The sequence below is a fragment of the Mus pahari genome, chromosome 3 (assembly GCF_900095145.1).
Source record: "Mus pahari chromosome 3, PAHARI_EIJ_v1.1, whole genome shotgun sequence".
NCBI lineage: Eukaryota > Metazoa > Chordata > Mammalia > Rodentia > Muridae > Mus > Mus pahari.
Genome location: NC_034592.1, coordinates 89,389,667 through 89,412,055, shown reverse-complemented (window position 1 = coordinate 89,412,055; position 22,389 = coordinate 89,389,667). Strand labels below are relative to the sequence as shown.

Below are 22,389 nucleotides of genomic sequence, written 5' to 3'. Positions count from 1 at the left end.
ATGAAAAAGCCCAGCATGGTGGCACACACCTGTAAACCCAGCATTGGAGAAGCAGAGACACGGGGATCCTTGGGGGCCAGCTAATCAAATGGTCTACAGAAACTGAGGAGCTCTAGGTTCAGTGACAGACCCCGTTTCAAAGAATAAGGTGAAGAGAGATTGAGAAAGACACCAACAAGATCGATCTCTGGCTTCCATGTGTGCACACACACACACACACACATACACACACACACACACACACACACACACACACACGGTTTGGGGGGCAGGAGAAGGGAGAGGGGATGCAGGGAGGAGAAAAATTCTAAATGAAAGTCATTCTGTATTCCTTCTTGCAAAGAGAAGAAAACCTTGAATGTCCTAACATGGAAATCTGCACTCTGAGTAGGAGCCCTACAGTACTGGACAGATTGAGCTCCTTGACCAGTGAGGAAGGGGGGTGGAAGGATGGAAAGTATCCGGCTCAGCATTTGCTAGTCTCAAATTTCTCTCCAAGTCATTCAATTGAAAACTTCTGAATCAAAAGAAAAAAAAAACATAAAAGAAAACTCAAAGTGGAAGAAAAGATTACAGATCATGTGTGCACATATATACACATATATATGAAGAATATACACATCTATGTATATATTGGTTATGAAGAATATACATACATATATGTACGCATCCAGAATATGTAGAATATACACACATATATGTATATATCCAGAATATAAAACATACTGTTACAACTCAACAACAAACACAACTAAAGGAAGCAAAAGATTTGAACAAACATTTTCCCAAGGAAGACATGTCCCAGCTCAATGGGAAGAATCATTAATCACCAGGAAACCAGGGTATGAATGGAAATATGACACAGTCCACATACAATATAATGACTGCAATTTTTAAAAACTGGTAATAACAACAATTGGTGATAAGATGGACAGACTGGAACCTCATGCCCTGCTTACAAGAAAGCAAACACACTCTGAGTTCCTCAAATCGTTACACAGAGTCACCACACCACCTAGGAGTTCCACTTTAAGCATGTGCTCAAATGTACTGAGAAATGCCTGCACACACACAAAAAAAAATCACATAAAAGTTCATAGCAGTATTGTTCATAATAGCCCCCACATATGAACACTCTAAATATCTGCCACCCGATGAATGAGCGGATAGATAAAATGTAGTACATGTGACAAGTCATAGTACTCAGGAAAAAAGTACTAGGAGAAGCTATCGCAGATGAACCAGCCAAATGCCTTGCCAAAAATCACTCATGCAATGCCACTTATATGCAAAGTCCAGAGGAGGAAAATCCAGACAGATGGGAAGTAGATAATGATTGCCGGAAGATAGACCGCTAATAGGTAGAGGGTTTCTTTGGGAGAATGGTGTGAATATTCTGAAATGTGATAGCAGTGCTAGTTACACATTATATATTAAAACTCAAGAAACTTTATATTTAAAATGATTGAAATGGGGCCTGGAGAGATGGCATGGTAGTTCAGAGACCACAATGCTTTTGCAAAAGTCCTGAGTTGAATTCCCAGCCCTCAAAGCAGACTGTTTATCCAGCTCCAGGGAAACTGATGCCCTCTACTGGCCTCTACTGGCACTGCACTCACATGTCCTTACTGGAATACACACATGTATACATTATTTAAAACTGAAAATCTTTGAGTGGTTGAAATACTGAGCTTGTTGTTGTGTAAATTTTACCCCCATTTGAAAAAAACGGCTATCAACTTACGTGGCTCGAGTTAAAACCCACTAGGAAATCCTAGGAGCTTATGTAAACTGTGCGTCTCAAAGTTACCTCAGTCTAGAAGGGAGGAAGCTGTGGGTGTTCATACACCGGTCCCATCAGCCCACAGCTGAAAGCTGCTCTTAGAAGGATCAGTTCATCAGAATTTCCGGTCTGCCTATGAAAGTAGTTCGTGAGCCAAAGAGAGATTTGAGACAGAGAAATGCTGGCTATGCGTTCCAGTGAGCCTCCAAAGGACACCCAGCCAAGGAGGCTCTATTTTTTGCTATGCTGGCATTTTTGCTATGCTCTAACCGTGGAGGTAAATGAGACACTGAATAAGATGCATCAGAGAACGTTCTCAATAAATGTGGGTTGTTTGTATAGAAGGTTCAATAAGGTTTAACAATTTTATCAAGACAGTTGAGCTCACTGCAAGACGAAGATAGACTTCATGCCGCTTTCTCTATAGGAAAGAGTCTCTCCGATAGACAGTTAAATTAACCAAAAACATACTAACTACTCTTGCAAGCATGCTGATCAGACAATCAAGTCATCAAGGCATCCAGAGGATATAATAAACAACTTTCCGTCTCTCCTCCTCCCTTCCAAGTATACTCCGTGGGGGAGGCAGCTGCTTTTCTCACAAAAAGGCCTTGAGGGTTGATGTTAATATCTGCTCAAGTTGCCCCACATCTGAACATCATGTGGTTTGTTATGTAGGTGTTTATTTGAGCTTCAAATAAACACATTTGCTGACAAGTTAGTGTAAAGGACCAAGATATGTGAACACCTGAGACCCTGGGAAAGGCAGAGCCACACATTCTCGCCCACATGTCCGACCTTCTGTTCTCCTTTAAAGAGCCCAGTATCCAGGCTGCTCCCCAAATGAGGTAGGTAGCAGAGAAATGCTCTACTCCGAGTTCCAAGCAAGGACACACAGCAAGGGCAGCGTGAGTCTCATGCCTACCTGAGCAGGTAGTGGTTGATTATAGTGTCGAAGTAGCTGTAGTACACAGCATTGTTCACGTGGCCGTACTGGTCATTGTCCTGCCACCGGGTCTGGATGGGCAGGAAGTATCCATAGGCCTCCAGCTGCCGATGGCGATCCTCCGCTCGCTGATTGGCTGATGATGTAGCTAGGGAACGAGCGGCATTTCTAGGAAGAAGCCTCCATGCCGAAGGAATCACAGTGATTGCTGCGTCAGAATTCCTTCAAGGGAAAAAGCAACCGTGGATGTGAGTGTCCGAGAGACGTCTAACCTTAGTTTTCAAAGCAACTGCATACAATTTTGACCACTGGTTTCAAAAGGATACTAAGTTTCTTTTTTAAGAAACCAATCGTCCAACATAATCCGAGTCCTTCTCACAAACTCTTAAATACTTTCCTAAAGGACTCTTAATGCCAGTGAGATGGCTCAGTGGGTATGTCAAAGCTGGCAAACTGAGTTTAATTCCTTGGACCCATATGGTAAAAGAATATGAAAATAAAGCACCTCAGAGTTGTTCTCTGACATTCAAACACTCAACGTTCTGCGCGCGCGAACACACACACACACACACACACACACACACACACGCACACGCACACGCACGCGCACACACACACTCGCGCGCGAACGCACACACGCACGCACATACATACACATGCACAAATAAATGTAATTTTATTTTTTTAAAGAAAGAATTATTTACTAAACATGTTTTGTCACATAATACAGAAACAGACAAAGCCTTTGTTGGATTTTTTAAAAAAGAGATTTTAAATGTGTTTGCACGCAGTCTTTTGTTCCACAAAGTATTTTCAATAACATAAAAATCTAATGAAATCTATAAAGTACTCACAGAGTACTATACTATAAAGAGTATAAAAACACAGCTCAGGGCATCAGTATAAAATAAAATGTTCACCAGAACATATTCTCAAGAGGGTCTGACAATTGTTAAGTTTTAAAAAGTAAAGCATAATAAATTCTTAAACAAATTGTATCTTACAGGAAAAAATAATGCACTTTTACAAAAGGAAAAATGTAACTATATTCATTATTAAGAAACATTTCCATGTGTGCTATTCCAGTCTTGTAGATCTGGATGTACCTTTTAAAATGGGATCCCTCCGTATGTGTTGTTTTGAGCTCTTTACAGAACAATAGGCCACTAATGTGTTTACATATTCATCTGCCTCTGTGGCAGCATTAAATTCCATTATATCTCATTGCATTGATGCGCCAGAATTTATCACGTCCCACACTGATGCATATTTAGTGTTTTGATTCCAGTTTGGGTCATGAGATGGAAATCTTTCCAAATAAATCTTTATATGTATTCACCGTTATTTCCTTAGGATAAATTCCTAGAAGCAAAATTGCTGGGCCAAAGGACAAATGAATTGTTAAGGATTTTGATATAAATTAATACCCTCTAGAAAGACGGTACTAATTTGTCCCCTCCCTAGCAATGCATGAGCAAGCCAATTTCCCTGTCAATTGTAAAATGCTTTGTCAATTTGACTGTGTTCTCTCATTTCCATATAAATTTAATGAAATGTGCTAAGTGGAAAGATGACTGCTAGTACCAGCAATGATGGAGTAACTCAGATCAGAGTAAGCTTCTCTGTGTGTGAGGAGATGTTGCAGAACAGCTGCTGGAAGCTGTTAGGAACTGAGGAAGGTGGGCTCTACAGACCACAGCCCAGGGGCAGGTTGGCACACCCTAGTGAAGTACTCATTAGCCACCAATAGTTCTATCAGAAGCTAACAATAGCTGAGGACATATTAGAGAGCTAGAACATGTGTTTATTTGTTTATCTGTTCACTTCTTGCTGCCTAAGGCATAGAAGCCTGAACTTTAAACATGCTCTGAAAGTGCTCTACCATTAAACCCTGGCCCAAATGTGTGATGTTCTTGCTCTGCTAGAAGTGGCAGTGGCAGTGACATCGGGAAGGAAAGCAAGCTTCAGAGAGGAGACTGATAGCGTCCTATTAAGGCACTCAATGAAGCAGAAGCTCATTGAGTGAGACAGAGAAAGAACCCAGCAGGAAGCACAATGGTCATGAGGCTGAAGGTTTAAGAAGAAAATAGGAGTCTTATGGTGCTAATGATACAAAAATCAGCTTTCAGGGCTTCTGAGGAGTAGGACAAAGGCTACTAGGTGGGGAGACAGGGCATTCGGAATTCACGAAGAACTTTACAACTTGCACGAGAAAAAGGATTTTTTTTTAAAAAACCCAATTGAAAAGCCCACAAGGGCTAGGATGTAGCTCAGTTGGAAGAGTGCCTGCCTAGCATATACAAAGCCCTGGATTCCATGCCCAGGCTGACATAAACCAGGCTTGATGGGCATCCTAGTACTAAGACGCAGAGGCAGGAGGATCAGAAGTTCAAGGTCATCCTCAGCTGCATAGTGAGCTGAATAAGCTGTGGAACGCTCCGAGCACAGTGCAGAACAGTGCACATCCATAAGCTGACTCAACAATGTACGTAATAGCAAAAATTTAAAAAGACTATCTTCCAAGAAATCCAATAGTCCAATTAATAAACAGGACAATGAGATGAACAGATAGTTCTCAAAAGATAAGGTACAAACGTACAGTAAACACATGAAAAAGTGTTCAACATCCTTAGCCATTAGGGAAACGCAAATGAAAACAACATCCAGATTCTCTCTCCCCCCAGTCAAAATGGCTACCATTAAGAAAAATAACAACAACACAAAAACTTGGGGGAAATGTGGAGATAAGAGAACTCTTATAAAACAACACTGGGAGGAGTGTAAATTAGTAATTAGTCCACACATTGTGGAAATCAGTACGAAGGAAAGGAAAAAGAAAACAAAACAAAACAAAACAAAACAAAACAAACAAACAAAAAAAAAAACCAACAACAAAAACCAAACAACCAAAGCAGCCATACCATTTCTGAAAATAGGCCCAAAGAAGTCTGATCAGCGGATGCCGGAGACACTTCACCCCCGTGTTTATTGCAGCCCTATTCACAAAAGTCAAGCTATGGGATCAGCCCGTGTGTCTGTCAAAAGATGAGTGGATAAAGAAATGTGTTCCAGTCAATCATAAAGAAGAGTGAAATCACATCTGTTGGAGGAGTATGAAAGCACATGGAGACTACCAAGCTAAGAGAACAAACCAGACTCAGAAAGGCAGACATTCCCCTTGTGTTTAAAAGGAACTATGACGAGGCGAAAAGACGCAAATGTATTTATTTACTTACTTATACTTACAAGCGGAAACACAGGAAGGCATGGCAGGGGAAAGGAAGGCAGTATACGTTCCTGCTGGTGTTTTTGAAATCATTTTGGTTTGGGATGATGATGATATTATTAACAAAGGAGGAAGACATAAAATTCAGCATGAAATATAGACAAAGGTGAATAAATCCAATGATTTTTTTTTTCAAATAAAACTATCACACTAAGCAGACAAACATAAATTTTGACTAAACACTCAGTCAAAAATGATCAGTTAACAAATATTAAGTGTTAAAGAGTTATAAATTTTTGTAGCAATAGGGTTAATAATTCTGGATCAGCCTCGTGTGAATACAAGTCTAAAACAGTTAGTAGAAACAGTGAAAAGAGTGTGAGCCAGAAAATAAGTATGAACCAGATTCCTCACCTGGAGAAAGGACTTAAACACATCCCAGAGAGGCTGGGGAAGTGGCTCAGTGGTTAAGAGCACTCGCTGTCCTCTCAGAGAACCCAGTAGAGTCCCCAGCATCCACGCCCTGCAGCTCACTACTGCCTGTAGCTTCAGCTCCCTGGGGTCTGTTGGAAGCTCTCCTCTGGCCTCCAGACACTTGTACATACCACACGCACACTTCCACAGAAACCCACACAACGCATATACACAAGTACAAAACTAAAGACATAAAAGAGAAAGACTAAAATTAACTTTCTAGCATTAGGTTGGATTTGTGACTATGAGAGAGAGAGTCTCGTCAATCCTATATGTACTCAGTATAGACACAGAGGCTGTCCTGCAGCACCTAGTGTCCAGTGTTTAACTTCTAAGTACTACTGCCTCCCCCCCATAAGAACCAGAGGCTTTGAAGAAATGATGGATTCTAATACTAGAGCAGAGGAAGTAGAAGAGAGCCACGGAACACTGTTGCACCAAGCATTCAGAAATGCTCGGAGAACTACAGAGGGATGCTGTGCACTGGCTGACTTACTCATCTAGCTTCCTTATACCCCAGGGCCATCTGTGCAAGGAGGGCATCACTCACAGTGGATGGGCTCTCTCCCATCCATCATCAGTCATGACAATGCCCCATAAACGTGCTTAAAGGCCACTATACACTGCCTCAAACTTGTGGTGTAGAATTGAAGAAACAAAAAGCCTGTCATCCAAGATCCATGTGAAATGAGAAAGTTCTGGGGCTAGAGAGATGGCTCGGTGCTTAAGAGTACCTGCTGCACTTGCAGAAGACTAGAATTTTGCTCTCAGCACCCACTCTGGATGGTTCACAGCCTCCTGTGACTCCAGTTCCACGGATCAACACCCACTCTGACCTTAAGCACCTATCTATAAGCATGTGACCTTACACATACATCCGAATAAAGATAAAATGAATTTTTAAGTGAGAAGATTCTTGTTCTTCTTGTTGTTTTGTTTTTGGAAACATGGTTTCTCTGGGTAGTCCTGGCTGTTCTGGAATCACTTTGTAGACCAGGCTGGCCACGTACTTGTAGATATCCACCTGCCTCTGCCTCCTGAGTGCTGGGATTAAAGGCGTGAGCCACCATGTCCAGCTGAGGTTCTTAAATCTACATTTTTACTATGAGTTTTCTTAAGAAATCAGACTTCATCATTGTGTCTTTTGTTAAAACATGAATGCCATCCACATAAACACTTAAAACTCTCCACGAGGAAGAAGGCAGATACTGAGTGTTCCAGATGGAATTCTGATTGATAGCTGTGGGAACATGGAAATGAATCGTTCTTAAAAAGCAATCAGATAGGACTGTATGATCAAGTGTCAAGGAGCCATGGCATAAGGTACTGACAACCAGTAATGACATTGGCTTCACAGGTATTCACACGCTGCAGATAATTTTAAGGTCATCCTGGGCCCTTTGAGAATGTGCCTTTAAGCCACTTAGCCACACAGGAAGTTGTCACTGATGGGCACTTTGCTGAAGTCTAGGTGTGTGGGGGAAGAGGGGAGGCGGATCCTGTCTTACAGAGACATTCTTGGGCAGCCGTGAAGATATTAGCTATTTTACCCAATTTCTTCCAAGCTGAAACATAATAGAACATTACAAATCTGTTTTGATGTTACTTAATCTAATGAAAAAAAATGTTCATCTTTTTGATAAGTGCTCATTAGCCATTTTTTTCTGACATAAACAGACAAGAAAGATGTTCTCTTGCTGCGTTTAAAACCCAGCTCAGCTAATTACAGTGCAATGACTCAAAGAACAAAATCAGCAAGCTGAAGTTTCTCACTTGAATTGTCTTTATAGTTGAATTAAAAATCCAACAGAAAAATTAAAAGGGCCCCACCAGCACTTTGCAATGAGATGGAGCCAGGTTTAAATAAACAGAGGCCATGCTCAGCTCACAACAGAAGTTTTCAATGCCAACTGCTCTCTGGCTTTGCTAATGGAGGAGGGAATGGGGGAGAAGGGCGTTCTCCGTTTGGGGAGCAGTGATGAATGTGTGTGTGTGTGTGTGCGCGTGTGCATGAGCGTGTGTGTGTGTGTGTGTGTGTGTGTGTGTGTGTGTATGTGTGTGCACAATGGATCCATTTCACTAAGTCCCCCATGAAGATAGAAACCAAGATTCAGACAGCATCTGGTCAAGGCTGGAGCCAGACTTGGACCAGAGGAGAGTGAAGCCAGGGGGTTCCTGTATCCTCCATCCTACTCAGTCAGGCTGCTAACACCCTGCTGCCTTTAGGACTATCAGCTGGTTTGGGCTTTTGGTTTACAATGTTAATCTACCATAGCAGTATCCTGACAGAGCCTAAAATAACTAATGCCATGTCCCCAAAAGATCTGATTTCAGCTCCGGGAAATAAAAACTCTAGCAAACATAATCCGAACTTTTAGCCGTCCTAAATGTGGATACTCAAAGGATTAGTCATTTCATTTATTTTAAAAATATTTCTTTTATTTTTGAGATTATACTAGAGATATATAATTTCCTCTTCCCTTCCTTCTCTCTAAACCCTCCCATATACCCCTCCAAATTCATTCCCTCTTTCTTCATTGTGTGTGTGTGTGTGTGTGTGAATATATATGAATACAACCTGCTCAATGTGTAATATTACCTGAATGGATGTCTTTAAGACCATTTGGTATTGTCATTTGTATGCTCTTCTCTAGGGAAGACCTTTTCTCAGTTCTCAGCATTCCTTAACGCCTGTAGTTCTTCGTTAGAATCGAGACCTCCAAGGCTTGTCCCCCACAACTCCCAGAGTCCATGTTAGCATGTCTACCTCCAAGGCTTGTCCCCCCACACCTCCCAGAGTCTGTGTTAACATGTCTACCTCCAAGGCTTGTCCCCCATAACTCCCAGAGTCCGGGTTAGCATGTCTACGTTCCTTGCTCAGTTCACATTCAGGTGGCCATGTTGGTGAGACTTTATGGGTGTGGCTTCTGACATGCCTAAGAGACATGATCTCACAGCAAACTCCATGATCCTCTGGCTCATAAATCTCACTGTCCATTTTTATTATAAAATATATTCGCTTGAAGCTAGAAATGTATAAAATTATTCTGGATCTTTGGTGTACAAACTATCCTCATTGCGACCCAACTTCCCACCACAGAGGAGCAAGGAAAATTAATTAAACATAACCCACTTTCTTCCTTTCCTTAAGAAGCCAGTATTTAAATGAATACCTAGAGTTTTATTAAAGTTCATCTAAGTGAACAGCAAAATAATAAGAGAGAAGTCTGCTACTAAGTTCATTCGGTGGGTGGCTGCCTGAGTGAGTTCACTGATGATGTCAACAGTCCTTAGATGGATGCTGATATTGAATCTGTGTTGTCTATTTAACTGGATTTATAATCACTTAGGAGGTTGGTGCCACAAATACTAGATGTGCATGTAAGGATGTTTTCAGAAATCTAATTCCAGAGGGAACCCCACCCCCACCCCCACTCCCCAGTAAGTGTAAACACCATCCATGGGATGGGAACCCATGCAAATTAAAGGAAGCTGTAAGAAAGGCAGCATCCCAAGTGCCACCATCCTCTTCTTTCTGCTTCCTAGTCAGGCATGGTATGAAATGCTTTGCTCTGCACCCTACCCAGCAGGATGGACTGACACCCTTGAAACCATCAACCCAATATGTCCCTCCCCATTCAAGTTGCTTTAATCAAGCATTTCATCTAATACAGGAATTGACGAAAAGCATCTACATGTGTCTTGCAGTAAGTCAAATTGCCCCTAGCCTTATTGACTAGGGAAATGGCTGTCTTTCATTAACCAAGCCGCAAGCACGGCACAGCTGCATCCTGAAGTCACACGCAAAGCTTGGAGGTTAAGTGTGCTCATTTAGCATCTATTTCCTTCTCCAGACAGGCTCTCAGAGAGCAAGAAACCAGGGTTACTTCTCTCTCGCAGTGTTCTCTGGTCCTACCAGGTATTCAACATATATGTAAGGAGTGAATGAGTGGCTATTGGTGGGTATTAGGATAGAGCTGTGACTTCGGGATGTGCTCTATACAGTAAACATATGCAAATTTTATTCAATTTAAATAAACAACTTAAAGAGATAAAATTCTAGAGAACTGAGCCAAAACATGTGCTTGCACTTCAGCTCCAAGCAGAGACAAAGTTCCTGGCACAGCTGTTGCACTCAGGAACTTACAGCAGCAGTGACTACCTGCATAAGATTGCACGGGGCTGGGCCCGACAATGTTCCATCATGAACAGAGGGGCACTTCGAGCCCCATCCCTCACAGAAGCAGTTAAAAGTTGTAGAGGCAGTAGGAGTCACAGTCCTCAATATGGTAAATTGCCCTTGTTCCCATCTACGCTCACAAAGGCGACCCGAATGAAATGCAATGGAGCATACACCGAGGGCCATGAAAGTAGTTGGAGGACTTGTTGGAAAAAGAGGGGATTCAGCAGGAGGGGAAATGGGATAAGAGCAGACAATGGGGAAAATATGACCAAAGTACATTATATACTATATGTAATAATTAACAGCATTGTATGTAATTGTGAAAAGTTAAAGCAAAAGAAAGTTTAAGAGGGCAGGGGCTTTATGTTGGAACATGACTTTGCAGGCTCTAGGACCTAGGTCCTACTGCCACTATCACACACAAAGGAGGTTAGAAACATGGTCCCGAAAGCATAATGCCCAGAAGTGATTCCCTCTCTGAAGGGCTCTCCCCAGGAATAGTTGGCAGTTATCTATCAGTTGTTCTTCATTTGTTTGTTTATGACAGGGTCTTTTTTACCCGGCTAGCCTCAAACTATATAGGCTATGTAGGCAAGGATGTTCGTAAGCTTCTAATCCCGTCTCATCCTTCCAAGTGCTAGGACCACCATGCATGGCTGTTAGTCCCTCTTTAATGACTACCTGTAAAGGAGGAGGTTCGCTGAGGGTTTGGGTTTGGAATTTGTTTGGATTGTTTCTACTTTCATCTTTGAACGTTTACTTTTTTCCACTTTAGTTTCCTCTCTGGTATTTCCCACTCAGCCTACTTGCTGTAAAGAGAATGTGGAGATGCTTTATAAACCCCAGTTACTATGAAATGCAATGTGGGGATCCTTGGAGTCTGCATTTAAAGTGGTTATCATGATTATTATAAAGAGCAGGCTTTGCTGATGTTGTATAAATCAATTCCTGAGGGACTGGGACCTTTAAGAGGTGTTTAGGTCACAAGAGCTCCATCAGGGGACGGTTTTAATACCTGGTTTTTATAAGTGAGCTTCCTTTCATCGCTTTTTCATTCTTGCATCAAGTTGGGGACAGTGTCCACATTGCTCTTCTAGATGACGTAGTATATAGGGCACTAGCTTGGAAGGAGAGGATAGATCCTGACAGGGAGACTCCAAACCTGGTGGTCCCTTGATCTTTGACTTCTCAGCCTCCAGGACAGTGAGGAAGAAATTTCTTTTCTTTTCTTTTTTCTTTTCTTTTCTTTTCTTTTCTTTTCTTTTCTTTTCTTTTCTTTTCTTTTCTTTTCTTTCTTTTTTTATGAGTCACCCAGTGCCATCTAGTCAAGAGCACAGTGGTATTCTAGACAAAACCTAGAGGCTAAGGTTCAAACACAAAATGAAGAGGCTACAAGAGAGGTGAAGAAAATGGAGGTGAAGAGAGGAAAAATCGGTTAGCCACTCTGAACCTGCTTCCCCTCTACAAACACGAGAGACTGCTCTACAGTTCCCAGTTTAGATGTAAGCTGCATTGTCAACTGCACAGAAACAGGGAGGAGAATTTCCAATAAGAACCAAAAGTTTTCACAGATGACAGAAATACTACATCCATCATGATGCACATGACTGTTAAAGGCAAACAGACTTTGTCTGAGTGGGAGTGAAACACGGCACAGTTGTTTCTTTCTTTCTGCCTCACTTGGAGATACACCACGACAGTCTCAGGGGTGTCTGCTTTAAATTCCAAAGGGCCAGCAAGGCAAAGGCCTAGAAACTACATCCCTGGGATGAGAAAGAGCATCCCACAGCATCGAGAACCGCTCCCAGGCCACACAGGAGGCCTGGCCCTCTACCCCATCTCAGCTTCCATGGCACACAGGAGGAGAAAAACCCAGCCTTCTCCACACCTCAGATCAGCAGGCAGCAAAGAACTTCACATGGGCAAATCAACATACAATTTTAGATGCGTATGCATATATGCATCTTTATAAATATATAACAAACCCATTTATATTTTGTCTCCTTAAAGCATTTCAAGGTGGCTTACAGTAGTATATTAACAATCGCCAAGTATCACACAGGGGAAACTGGATAAGAAAGCCAATCATCTCTTCCCTGTCTCTTTCAGTGTAGTGAGGTCATAAATGTCAGTGAGGACGGCCCCATACCTGATCCGCGTGAACCTGTTCTCCTCCTACAGCCTATGCATTCAGCTCCAGCATCTCTGGCCTGGTTACTCAATATGCCCTTGACACCAACAGCTACTGAGCACCAGAAACACAACAGTAGTAAAAAAAGACCCCACCCCCACAGACTTCATTGTCTGGGGCCCAACATTCCTCCAACAGTGAAAGGAAAGCTTAAAACTAAAGAACTGGCAACATTAACTTAGAAAGTGCAAAGTTAGAAAAGATAGGACAGTTTCCAAAAACTTGAAAGGCTACACATGATTAATCTTGTATTTGGTTTTAACCTATGCTATTTTATTTGCACTTTTGCTCGAAGAGTCTGTAGCTTCCATTAAGATTTAAGTAAATTATAAATTACAAATGAGTGTGTACAGGATGACATGAAAGTAGAGAGACTTAATGAAAGTGTTCTAGAGTTAGCTGTCTGGGTTTCAAACCCGAGCCTGGCTGTTAGATATGATTTTAGATTAGATTAGTTTCGATGAATTAGATGTGACTTTCAGCAAGTTATTTAACAAGCCTGAGCATAAATTTCTTCATCTTTAAAGTGTGAATATTAATATGCCATGAAAATGAAATGCCATGGTGTATATAAAATGCTTAGCATGAGGGTTGGTGGTAGTAAGTGTTCAGGCAGTAGCCATTAGGTATCACTCCCTGTGTGTTTGAAGATACGCTGTGTAAAGACGGAGACGGTGTCAATGGTGAGATGAGCTGACATGTCATCATCTCCACCTCTGGAAACGAACTATGAGATCCCACAGTCTAAAGTTTGAGCTCATTAACCCAAAGAAAAGACTAATATCTAAAGCACTTTTAAAATTCACAAATTAAAAGTCAGGGTAGATAAAGGCAATGGCCATAGAGACCAAAGGCTTGAGTTTGATCCTAGAACTCACATGGGAGAGGAAGAGAACCAACCCAAAACCGACCTTTGATCACCATACATAAGCCATGGTATGCAGTCATGCATGCTCATGCACACACACATGCATATGCGCATGTACATGCACACACAAACACACAAAAGCAGAATGAATGAATGAATAAATGTTAAAAAAACAAAAATGAAAATTTCATGTTGAGTATGCATGTCCACACCTGTAACCCCAGCACTTATGGGACAGGGACAAGGTGAATCAAAAACTCAAGAATAGACTGGCCAACATAAGAAGATCCTGCCCCAAGAAACCCAAGGGCTGGGGATGTAGCTAGGAGGTGAGATGCTTGCCTCACATGTGTAAGGCCCTGAGTTAGATCTCAGAAGCACAAACCCAAACCAAACTGTGATAATGTGGGATGAGCGGCATGGTCTCTATCATGCTTGGGAAGGAGCTGAGGCAGTGAAGGAGCTTATAAATTTGCATCCTAGTAGATGATATTACATTTGAATTTGAACCAACTGGAGAGTAATAACAAAGGAAGCATGCCAAGGCCTGAAGAGATAACTGGATGATCAGTAATGCTGGCCACGTCAGCTTGGTGACATGCATTCAACCCCATGGCCCACATAGTGGAAGAAGAGAACCAGCTCTCCTACATTGTCCTCTGACATCATGACCATGCATCACACACACACACACACACACACACAAGTAAGATTTTAAAATGCCTGCAACCCCAGTGCTGTGGAGGGTGGAGACAGGAGGAACTCTAGGGCTTGCTGGAAGCCAGCCCAGCTCCAGGTTCCATGAAAGAATCTATTTCAAAGGAATAAGGCCAAGTTACAAACCAGAACAACAGATAGCCTCTTCTGATCTCTGTGCACATACACATGTTCATATACTACACACACACACACACACACACACACACACACCTCACATATACATACATACACAAAGAAAACCAGAAAGATGAGCCAGAGAGAAGAGGAAAGAGAAGAAAATAAAGGAGGCAGGAAAGCAGGCAAGTAGGCAGTTCTGAACCTCTCTAAAAGAACTGAAGGCAGTTTTCAAATCACTACAAAGTAAGAGATCCCAATACATGAGATAGAATTGAAAAAACACTGATTAAATAACATTGAGATAAAATAGAAAATCTGATAGCAGGCTTTCTGTTTTATCTCAGGACGTGGGCTGTCAAATGCCAGTATTTTCCATCAGAACCTGGCAGGCCTTGTCTTAGTCGGTCTCCCTCCTGTACCACAGGCATAAGCTCTAAAGAGCTATAGCATCTAATCTTGGAGACAGCTAGCTATGGCACTCCCAAATATGGCTCCTTTGTAAAATGTTCACCTGGGGAGTGAGCGTGCAAAGGAGTCATTAGTCTGAACATTTCAAATGTTTGCACTGTAGTGCTGAGGAGGCGATTCAATCAATAAAGTGTTCACCGTGCAATCACAAGAGTCGAGTAAGACTCTCTAAATGCATGTAAAAAGCTGGGTGTCCGGGTGCTCTTAACTCCAGCCCTGCAAAGGCAGAGACAGCTGGAGCCCTAAGAGCTGGCCAGGAAGCCTAACCTAGTTTGTGGATTCCAAGCCACTGAGAGACAGACCCTGTCTTAAAAAAGAGAAGAGGGCAGATGGCACCTGAGGGATGACACAAAGGTTGACTTGCACCTGAGCACACTTGTGCACGCATACACACAAGCACACACATGAGCATACACACAGTATGCATTTGAACCCTTGAAGGAAGAGTAAAGACAACATCTAAAAGTGCACTTGCCCTTCTTTGGCCAATCTTAAAATAAATTGAATTTTCAAAGGTACTCTCTGGTTTCCTACAAGATAATATTGTTTGTTTGTGATCACAAGCTTTTTTTTTTTTTTTTTTTGGTGCTTTTAGTCCCACATTGTCACATTGCCTACAAAATCCACAATGAAGCATTTGACGCTCCAGAGTCAACACAATGTGTCCAAGCAGACAGGCAGGCACTGAGAGCCAGTCTGAAACATGCACACTGTCTGCTGGGGTGTTTCCTGCTGTCTCTGTTTTATTCATTTACACTAATGTGTGAACGTGAGGGCTGGAAACATTCTGCTACAAATAAAACCTCCAGGATTTACATGTAATTTCTGGGCTTATCCTTGCGAAGGGAGGCGCAATCTGTCTTCAGACGAGAGTCAAACGTTTGCAGTTCCCTTTGAAAAACAACGGCCAGTCTCCCCCTAAATTGAGATGCCAGAGCAACTAGATTGAGATTTAAATCAGGGAGCAAAATTAAGCCAGGTACACCAGGGTGGAAGATGAAGCAGTGTAGACAGTGTAGAAAATAGCCTATGAATTCCAAATGCTGTCTGCCCTCCACCCACTGGAGATCCTGACTTCCAACAAATTAGAAAAATAAATTGGCAGCTCACCTGTGATTCCAAGGTAAACAGATATTTCTCAGCAGCCGTCTCATGGCCATCTTTTGAGCAGAGCTCCTCTCAATTCCATAAAAACCTGAAAAATAATGTTGACTCTTAGAAACAACAATCTATGGCAGGGCTCAATGGAAGAGCCACTGGGGTCTGCAAGTCTGCCGCGTTGTTAACATTCCTGTGACTTTAGGGGAGGTGGGGGCAGCTAGATACTCAAGGAGGCACTTATGACACCACCTAAGGCCCAGTGAGACTCCATTTTGAGTTGGGTTTTGGAAGCTCAGACCAATTTCAAGGGAAGACTTGATTTATCATTTCTGTTACAGCAGAAACGAGTTGATCATTTTATTTCCGTGTGTGTGTGTGTGTGTGTGTGTGTGTGTGTGTGTAGTATGCACTTTTATGTATGTGTATGGGAGGTATGAGTGCATGTATGAGTGTGCAAGTGGAGACCCCAGGATGAGATCAAGCATCCTCCTCAATGGCTCTTCCAACTTATTCATTGAGGCAGGGCCTCTCAATCAAACCCAGAGCTTGCCGATGTAACGAGTCTTGTTGAGGATCCCATCTCCGCCTTCTGAGCCTGCAATTACAGGCAGGTCACCACACCCACAGGACTTCACAGGGGTTCCTGAGGATCTGAACCCTGGTCCTTCCACTTTCAGAGCAGATATTTAACCACAGAACCATCTTCCCAGCCGAAAGAACTAACGGTCTGTACAGGCTTGCCAGCTAAGATTCTGTTATACTTCAATAGCTGTGCTCATCTATCTGTTAGTACTTACCATCAGAATTATAGGTTTGTCCTCTATCTCTCTAAGGCTCAGTACACCTTACGAAAAGTCATAATTCTGCATTCATCTACTGTTATCTCTGGGTTCTGGAACAGCCGAGGCCTCTGCTGGCACAGCACAGCGGGTTTGTTGGAGAGGAAGGGAGACCATTTGGGTTGGAGGACTTTCTTTATGTCTGGCAACTATGTCCACTGGTAGGCTGGCCAGAAACAGACCTATCTCTCAAAGGCAAGGGTGTTTCAGGACTCAGCCCAAGGCGGGTATCTATTTAGTCCAAATTGTTGCCGTTAACAGGACACACAAATCGATCGCAAGGCTTGTGTGGCTCCCCGTTGGAGGGACGATGTCAGAGATGCGGGGGCCCGTCTGTAAAGTGGTCTTGGCAGTAGTCTGAGGACAGAGAAGGAGTGGTGGGGAGATTGACATTAACCCACATTCGGTCTGAATGGACTTCAGGTCAAAAATGCACCGAATGCTGAGAAGCGCTAAACAACTGAGAGCAAAATGTTTCCTCAGGACACGTGGGCTTCATCTGCAGCCTCTCTCTGCAGAGATGAGGGGAGGAGGTGGAAAGTGCATTTCTAGAAGACAGAGCAGACCATTATTGTCCGCAATGGAGATACCGATGGGTGGCACCTCAACAGATGCCTGCCACTGCCATCAGAATCTGAACAATAATCCTTAAACACACACACACACACACAGAGAGAGAGAGAGAGAGAGAGAGAGAGAGAGAGAGAGAGAGAGAGAGAGAGAGAGAGAGAGAGAGATTAAAAGTCACAAAGGTCAGAAAGAAATCAAAGGAACCACTTTAGGAATAATACGAATCTATACCTCAGTATCATATAAACTTCCCAGTGAAGAAGATGAGGTTTCTGGGCAAATTCAAATTGGCCCAGAGCCTTTTTTTCCAGGACACAAGGCTGGGCTGCAGCAGTGTACACAAGTGGATGTACAGTCAATGGGATTACATCTTCCTAATTATTTTCTGCATGAGCTTTGGGGCACACACACAAAATGAGATCAGCCGGGACTTGCTTCTTAAACAAATCACTCAGATTTAAACATTGCTCACATAAACAAAGAGGGGGAGGGGTGGACGGGAGGGAGGTTCAGGCTGGGAAAAGACAGAGAAGGGCTTCTTCCATCACAGTTGCAAGGAACAAAAACCTGGAGGGGAAAAAGAGTTGTTGGACCGCCACCAAATCTCCCCCACTGGAGACAAGAGCCCATCTGCTGAGCTAGGCAACTTCCCTCTAACTGCCATTCAGTCCACGTCTCTGCAGAGATCTGTCTGCAGAGCTGGCAGATGGACCCCTGCTTCCCCCAAGTCGCTGTGTTATTTGTTTAATAAATTTAATTAATATCCATACTGCATTGGACTGCTCCCAGAAAAGAGGCCAGAGTGCTCCCTTTCCCCCAATGAGTGGTTTCCCAGAAAAAAATCACATAATGGTGCCTCGGGGCCACTAAAAAATTAAAAGTACCCAGTGCTTCCATTACTTTGCACGGATTAATTTTTTTCTTGCTCTGTCCTGATATATTTTTGATGCACAATTCCCCAAATGGCAAACTTCCTCTTCTTTAGAGTCAGTTCGACTCATTACACTATTTTCAGAACACTGTTGAACCCCACGTTCAATACTTTCATCTTTTCTCATGAACTGGAGGAACATGAGGACAAGAAGGTCTGATTTGCCAAACAGCTGGCTCCACGGCCATTTTTAAGGCACATCAAATCGTCCTGACCGCACTAAGCGTCTATTCTTTTCCAAGTTCTAAGAATGCAAACACGGCTGCTGCAAACATGGAGGACGGGAAGGACGGTCTGGGGAGGATGGTCTGGGGAGGACCGTCTTGGGGAAAAGTCAATAACAGCAGCTCACTCTTTCTTTGTTGAAAGTCGAGTCCTCCCAAGCAACAAGTGTGAGCAAAGGCTGCACTCTCCTAGCCTTGTTAGCCACTGGGCTATAAAAGAACTGAGAAGCTGGGCAGTGGGGGCACTCATCTCTGATCCTAGCACTCAGGAGGCAGAGGCAGGAGGATCTCTGTAAGTTCGATGCCAGCCTGGTCTACAGAGTGAGTTGCAAGACAATCAAGGCCACTTGAAGAAACCTCTCCCCTGCCCCCCCCCAAACCAAACCAAATCAAATAGAAAAACAAAAATGCTCAGAAAATACAAGAGACTAGATTTTAGAGATTTGGAGGAAGGGTACAAAGAAGCATTTATTATATATTACTATGTGTGTGGACAATATTTAGTATTTGTGTTATAATGTGGATACTTAATAACACCTAATATTCTATTTATTATATGCCAAATTCCATGGCATATTTTCATCTATTTGTTGGTTGTTTGTTGTGACAGGGTCTTGCTATGTAGCCAAAGATACCCTCCTCCTGACGTAGCCTCCTAAGTGCAGGGATGTTAAGAGTGAGCCATAGAGCCTAGTTTGTGATATATCTTTTTGTTATGATCTTAACATCAAGAAAACGTGGGCTCAGATAGGCTAAGCGAAGTTCACTAGACGAGCCTGATACAATCTAAACTCGAATCCTGCCCATCTGACTCCAGAGGTTCTGCTCCTAGTCACTCTGCCTTTCCTTTCTTTAGAGTGGTACCTGATTCTGGGATCTAGCTACAATAACAATGAGATCTTCTTGGCCTCTCCACATACAACACTAATATTCAAAACATACAGCAATAGCTGAAGGTTAAAGAAATTGTCCCAGGGTGTCAACTTGCTGACCTAGTTATTTTGAAACCATTGAACTGGCTTAGTCATCTTTTTCAGACTTGCTGGGTCTCGTTTCTATAGGATTTTCTTTGAAAGCATCGTTTTCAGTATTTTTCCTAATCATGTGTGCTGTAATTATTTAGATTCTCATGTGGTCCTCCTCATGTAAGGAGCAACAATTAACCCAGGCAAGTGTACTTAACACTAAATATGGCTAAAAGGCAACTAATTATCCCTCTACAGTTGTCTGTCTTCTCCCCCAAAGACCTCATACTCCTTCAAGACAACATGAAGTTATGATTCCAACAACAATCCAGCAGATGTCCTGATTGTTTATAGCCGCTAAATATTACAAAGGACACTGTGGGGCCATTCTGAGAACCACCTCTCTCTTTGTTCCTTTCTCTCTTTCCTATTAAGTGTTGGGCTATCACTGCATCATTAAAATAAAAACTAGATATTTTTGTAAATGCAATACACGGTTCCTAAAACGCTGAAGTTTAGAACTCACTGTTTTCCTCAAGAGATGAAGGGTGCAGAGCTTAGATGGGGATCCTTGGCTCAAGATCCCTCAAGAAACTGAAGCAAACTTAGCAAGGAGGCAACTTAGAAGGGTCCACTTCTGAAATCACTCAAGAGAACTGGCAAAATCTACTTTCTCGGGAGCTGTTCCATAGGAGGCTTCAGTTCTTTGCCACAGGGGTTTCTCCACAGGGTAGCCCACGGTGCCGCAGGGTAGCCCACAGTGCTACAGTTGTCTTCCCTCAGACAGAGAGGAGAAGGGATTCCAAGACAGAAGCCATAGCTCGTTTCTATGTCATCTCAGAAGTGAGCTCTATCACCTTCTCTATATTGTGTCTGCTGAAAGCAAGCCACAGGTCCAGCCTACACTAAAAGCAAAGGGACTTTATACAAGATGCTAACATCAGGAGGCTCATCTTGAAAGGTACCTATAGCACATTTCAATTCTAAAGGGAGGGATGGAGGATGAAGAGAGGGAGGGAGAAATTCAAACGAACATCTAAAAATAATTCTTATTCCCTGATATTTCTGTTTGAAAGTTAAATTTTAAACACATTCAGTATGGTAAATGGTATTATTCATTCAACTATTTACAAGGTTCATAATATAGACTAATCAAAGATATATGTGTGTTATAAATAACTTTATATAATAAATTATTTAATATAATAGTTATTATATATATGATTAATAACTAAAATTGTATGAGAAAATTCCACCAAGGCTAGCCCAAGCTTCTCTGCCTCAGTGGAGACACATGGAGAGTAAAGATTAAGACACCCATTGTTCTTTTCTAATTAAAACAACTTCAGCATTTACTGTTGGAGACTATTTTAGGAACAGTTTTGCAGTTTGGAGCTGTGATGAGCAAATTCACTTGCCTGCAGATATAACATGCATTGTCTAATATCGGCTTTGCTAATGAGAGTGGAGCTATTTTGGTCTTCATGTGTCTTCTTCTTTTGTCTTATATTTCAATGTCAGAATTTTGAAGAGGAAGAAGGCTATTCAATCCCGATACACCTCAACCAGGGCCATTGATGACAGACAATGGCGCAAATTAGACACCTCTCTCCTGATCCTCAGAATAAGCGTCAGCACTGTCTTAGTTAGCGTCTTTCTGTTGCTGTGATAAGCACCACAACCAAAGGCACTTGGGAGAAGAGGGCTTATCTCGTCTTACAGCTTACAGTCCATCATGAAAGGAGTCAGGGCAAGAATTCAAGGAAGGAACCTGAAGGCAGGAACTGAAGCAGAAGTCAAGGAAAAATGCTGCTTACTAGCATGATCCCTGGCCTCTTACATGTTTCTTACACCTTCTGGGACTACCTGCCTAGGAATAGAACCACCCACAGTGGGCTTGACCTTCCCACATCAACCATTAGTTAAGAAAATGCCCCTACAGACTTTCGTACAAGCCAATTTTTTTTTTTTTAAGTAAAGCAATCATTCCCATTTATTTCTAAGTAGACTACAAATTCATATATTTAAGGCAGTTCCCATCAAAATGAGCAGGGTTTTTTTTTTAATAAGATATTTTCTTCATTTACATTTCAAATGCTATTCCCCCTTTCCTGGTTTCCTCTCCGAAAATCCCCTATCCCCTCCTCCCTCCCCCTGCTCCCAAACCCACCCACTCCTGCTTCCTGGCCCTGGCATTCCCCTATACTGAGGCATAAAATCTTCACAAGACCAAGGGCCTCTCCTCCCATTGATGGCTAACTAGGCCATCCTCTGCTACATATGAAGCTAGAGACACAAGTCCTACCATGTGTTTTCTTTGATTGGTGATTTAGTCCCAGGGAGCTCTGGGGGCACTGGTTAGTTTATATTGTTGTTCCTCTTATAGGGCTGCAAACCCCTTCAGCTCCGTGGGTACTCTAACTCCTTCATTGGAGACCCTGTGCACTGTGAGCATCCACTTCTGTATTTGCCAGGCACTGGCAGAGACTCACAGGAGACAGCTATATCAGGGTCCTGTCAGCAAAATCTTGTTGGCATCTGCCTAGTGTCTGGGTTTGGTGGTTCGTACAAGCCAATCTTGTAGAGGAATTTTCTCGGTTAGGGTGCTCTCTTCCTAGATGATCTTAGCTTATATCAAGTTGACAAAAACTAATGAGCGTGAGCTTTCACCTCAATTTTAATTTTCCTTGGGAAAAAAGAAAGAAAGAAAGAGAGAGAGGGGGGAGGGAGGGAGGGAGGGAGGACAGAGGAGAGAGGAGAGAGGAGAGAGGAGAGAGGAGAGA

At 42.6% G+C, this 22,389-nt stretch overlaps 1 protein-coding gene across 1 annotated transcript in view; it reads right to left on the bottom strand.

The window, feature by feature from the left end:
• Positions 1-22,389, bottom strand: part of LOC110319429 — a 153,928-nt gene that overhangs the window by 78,861 nt on the left and 52,678 nt on the right. Inside the window, exons 2-3 of the mRNA XM_021194925.2 lie at positions 16,087-16,171; positions 2,709-2,951 (exon numbers count right to left, since the gene is read on the bottom strand). Coding sequence (XP_021050584.1) covers positions 2,709-2,951; positions 16,087-16,136 — 293 coding nt within the window. The 5' untranslated portion in view covers positions 16,137-16,171. The remainder of the gene's footprint in view (positions 1-2,708; positions 2,952-16,086; positions 16,172-22,389) is intronic.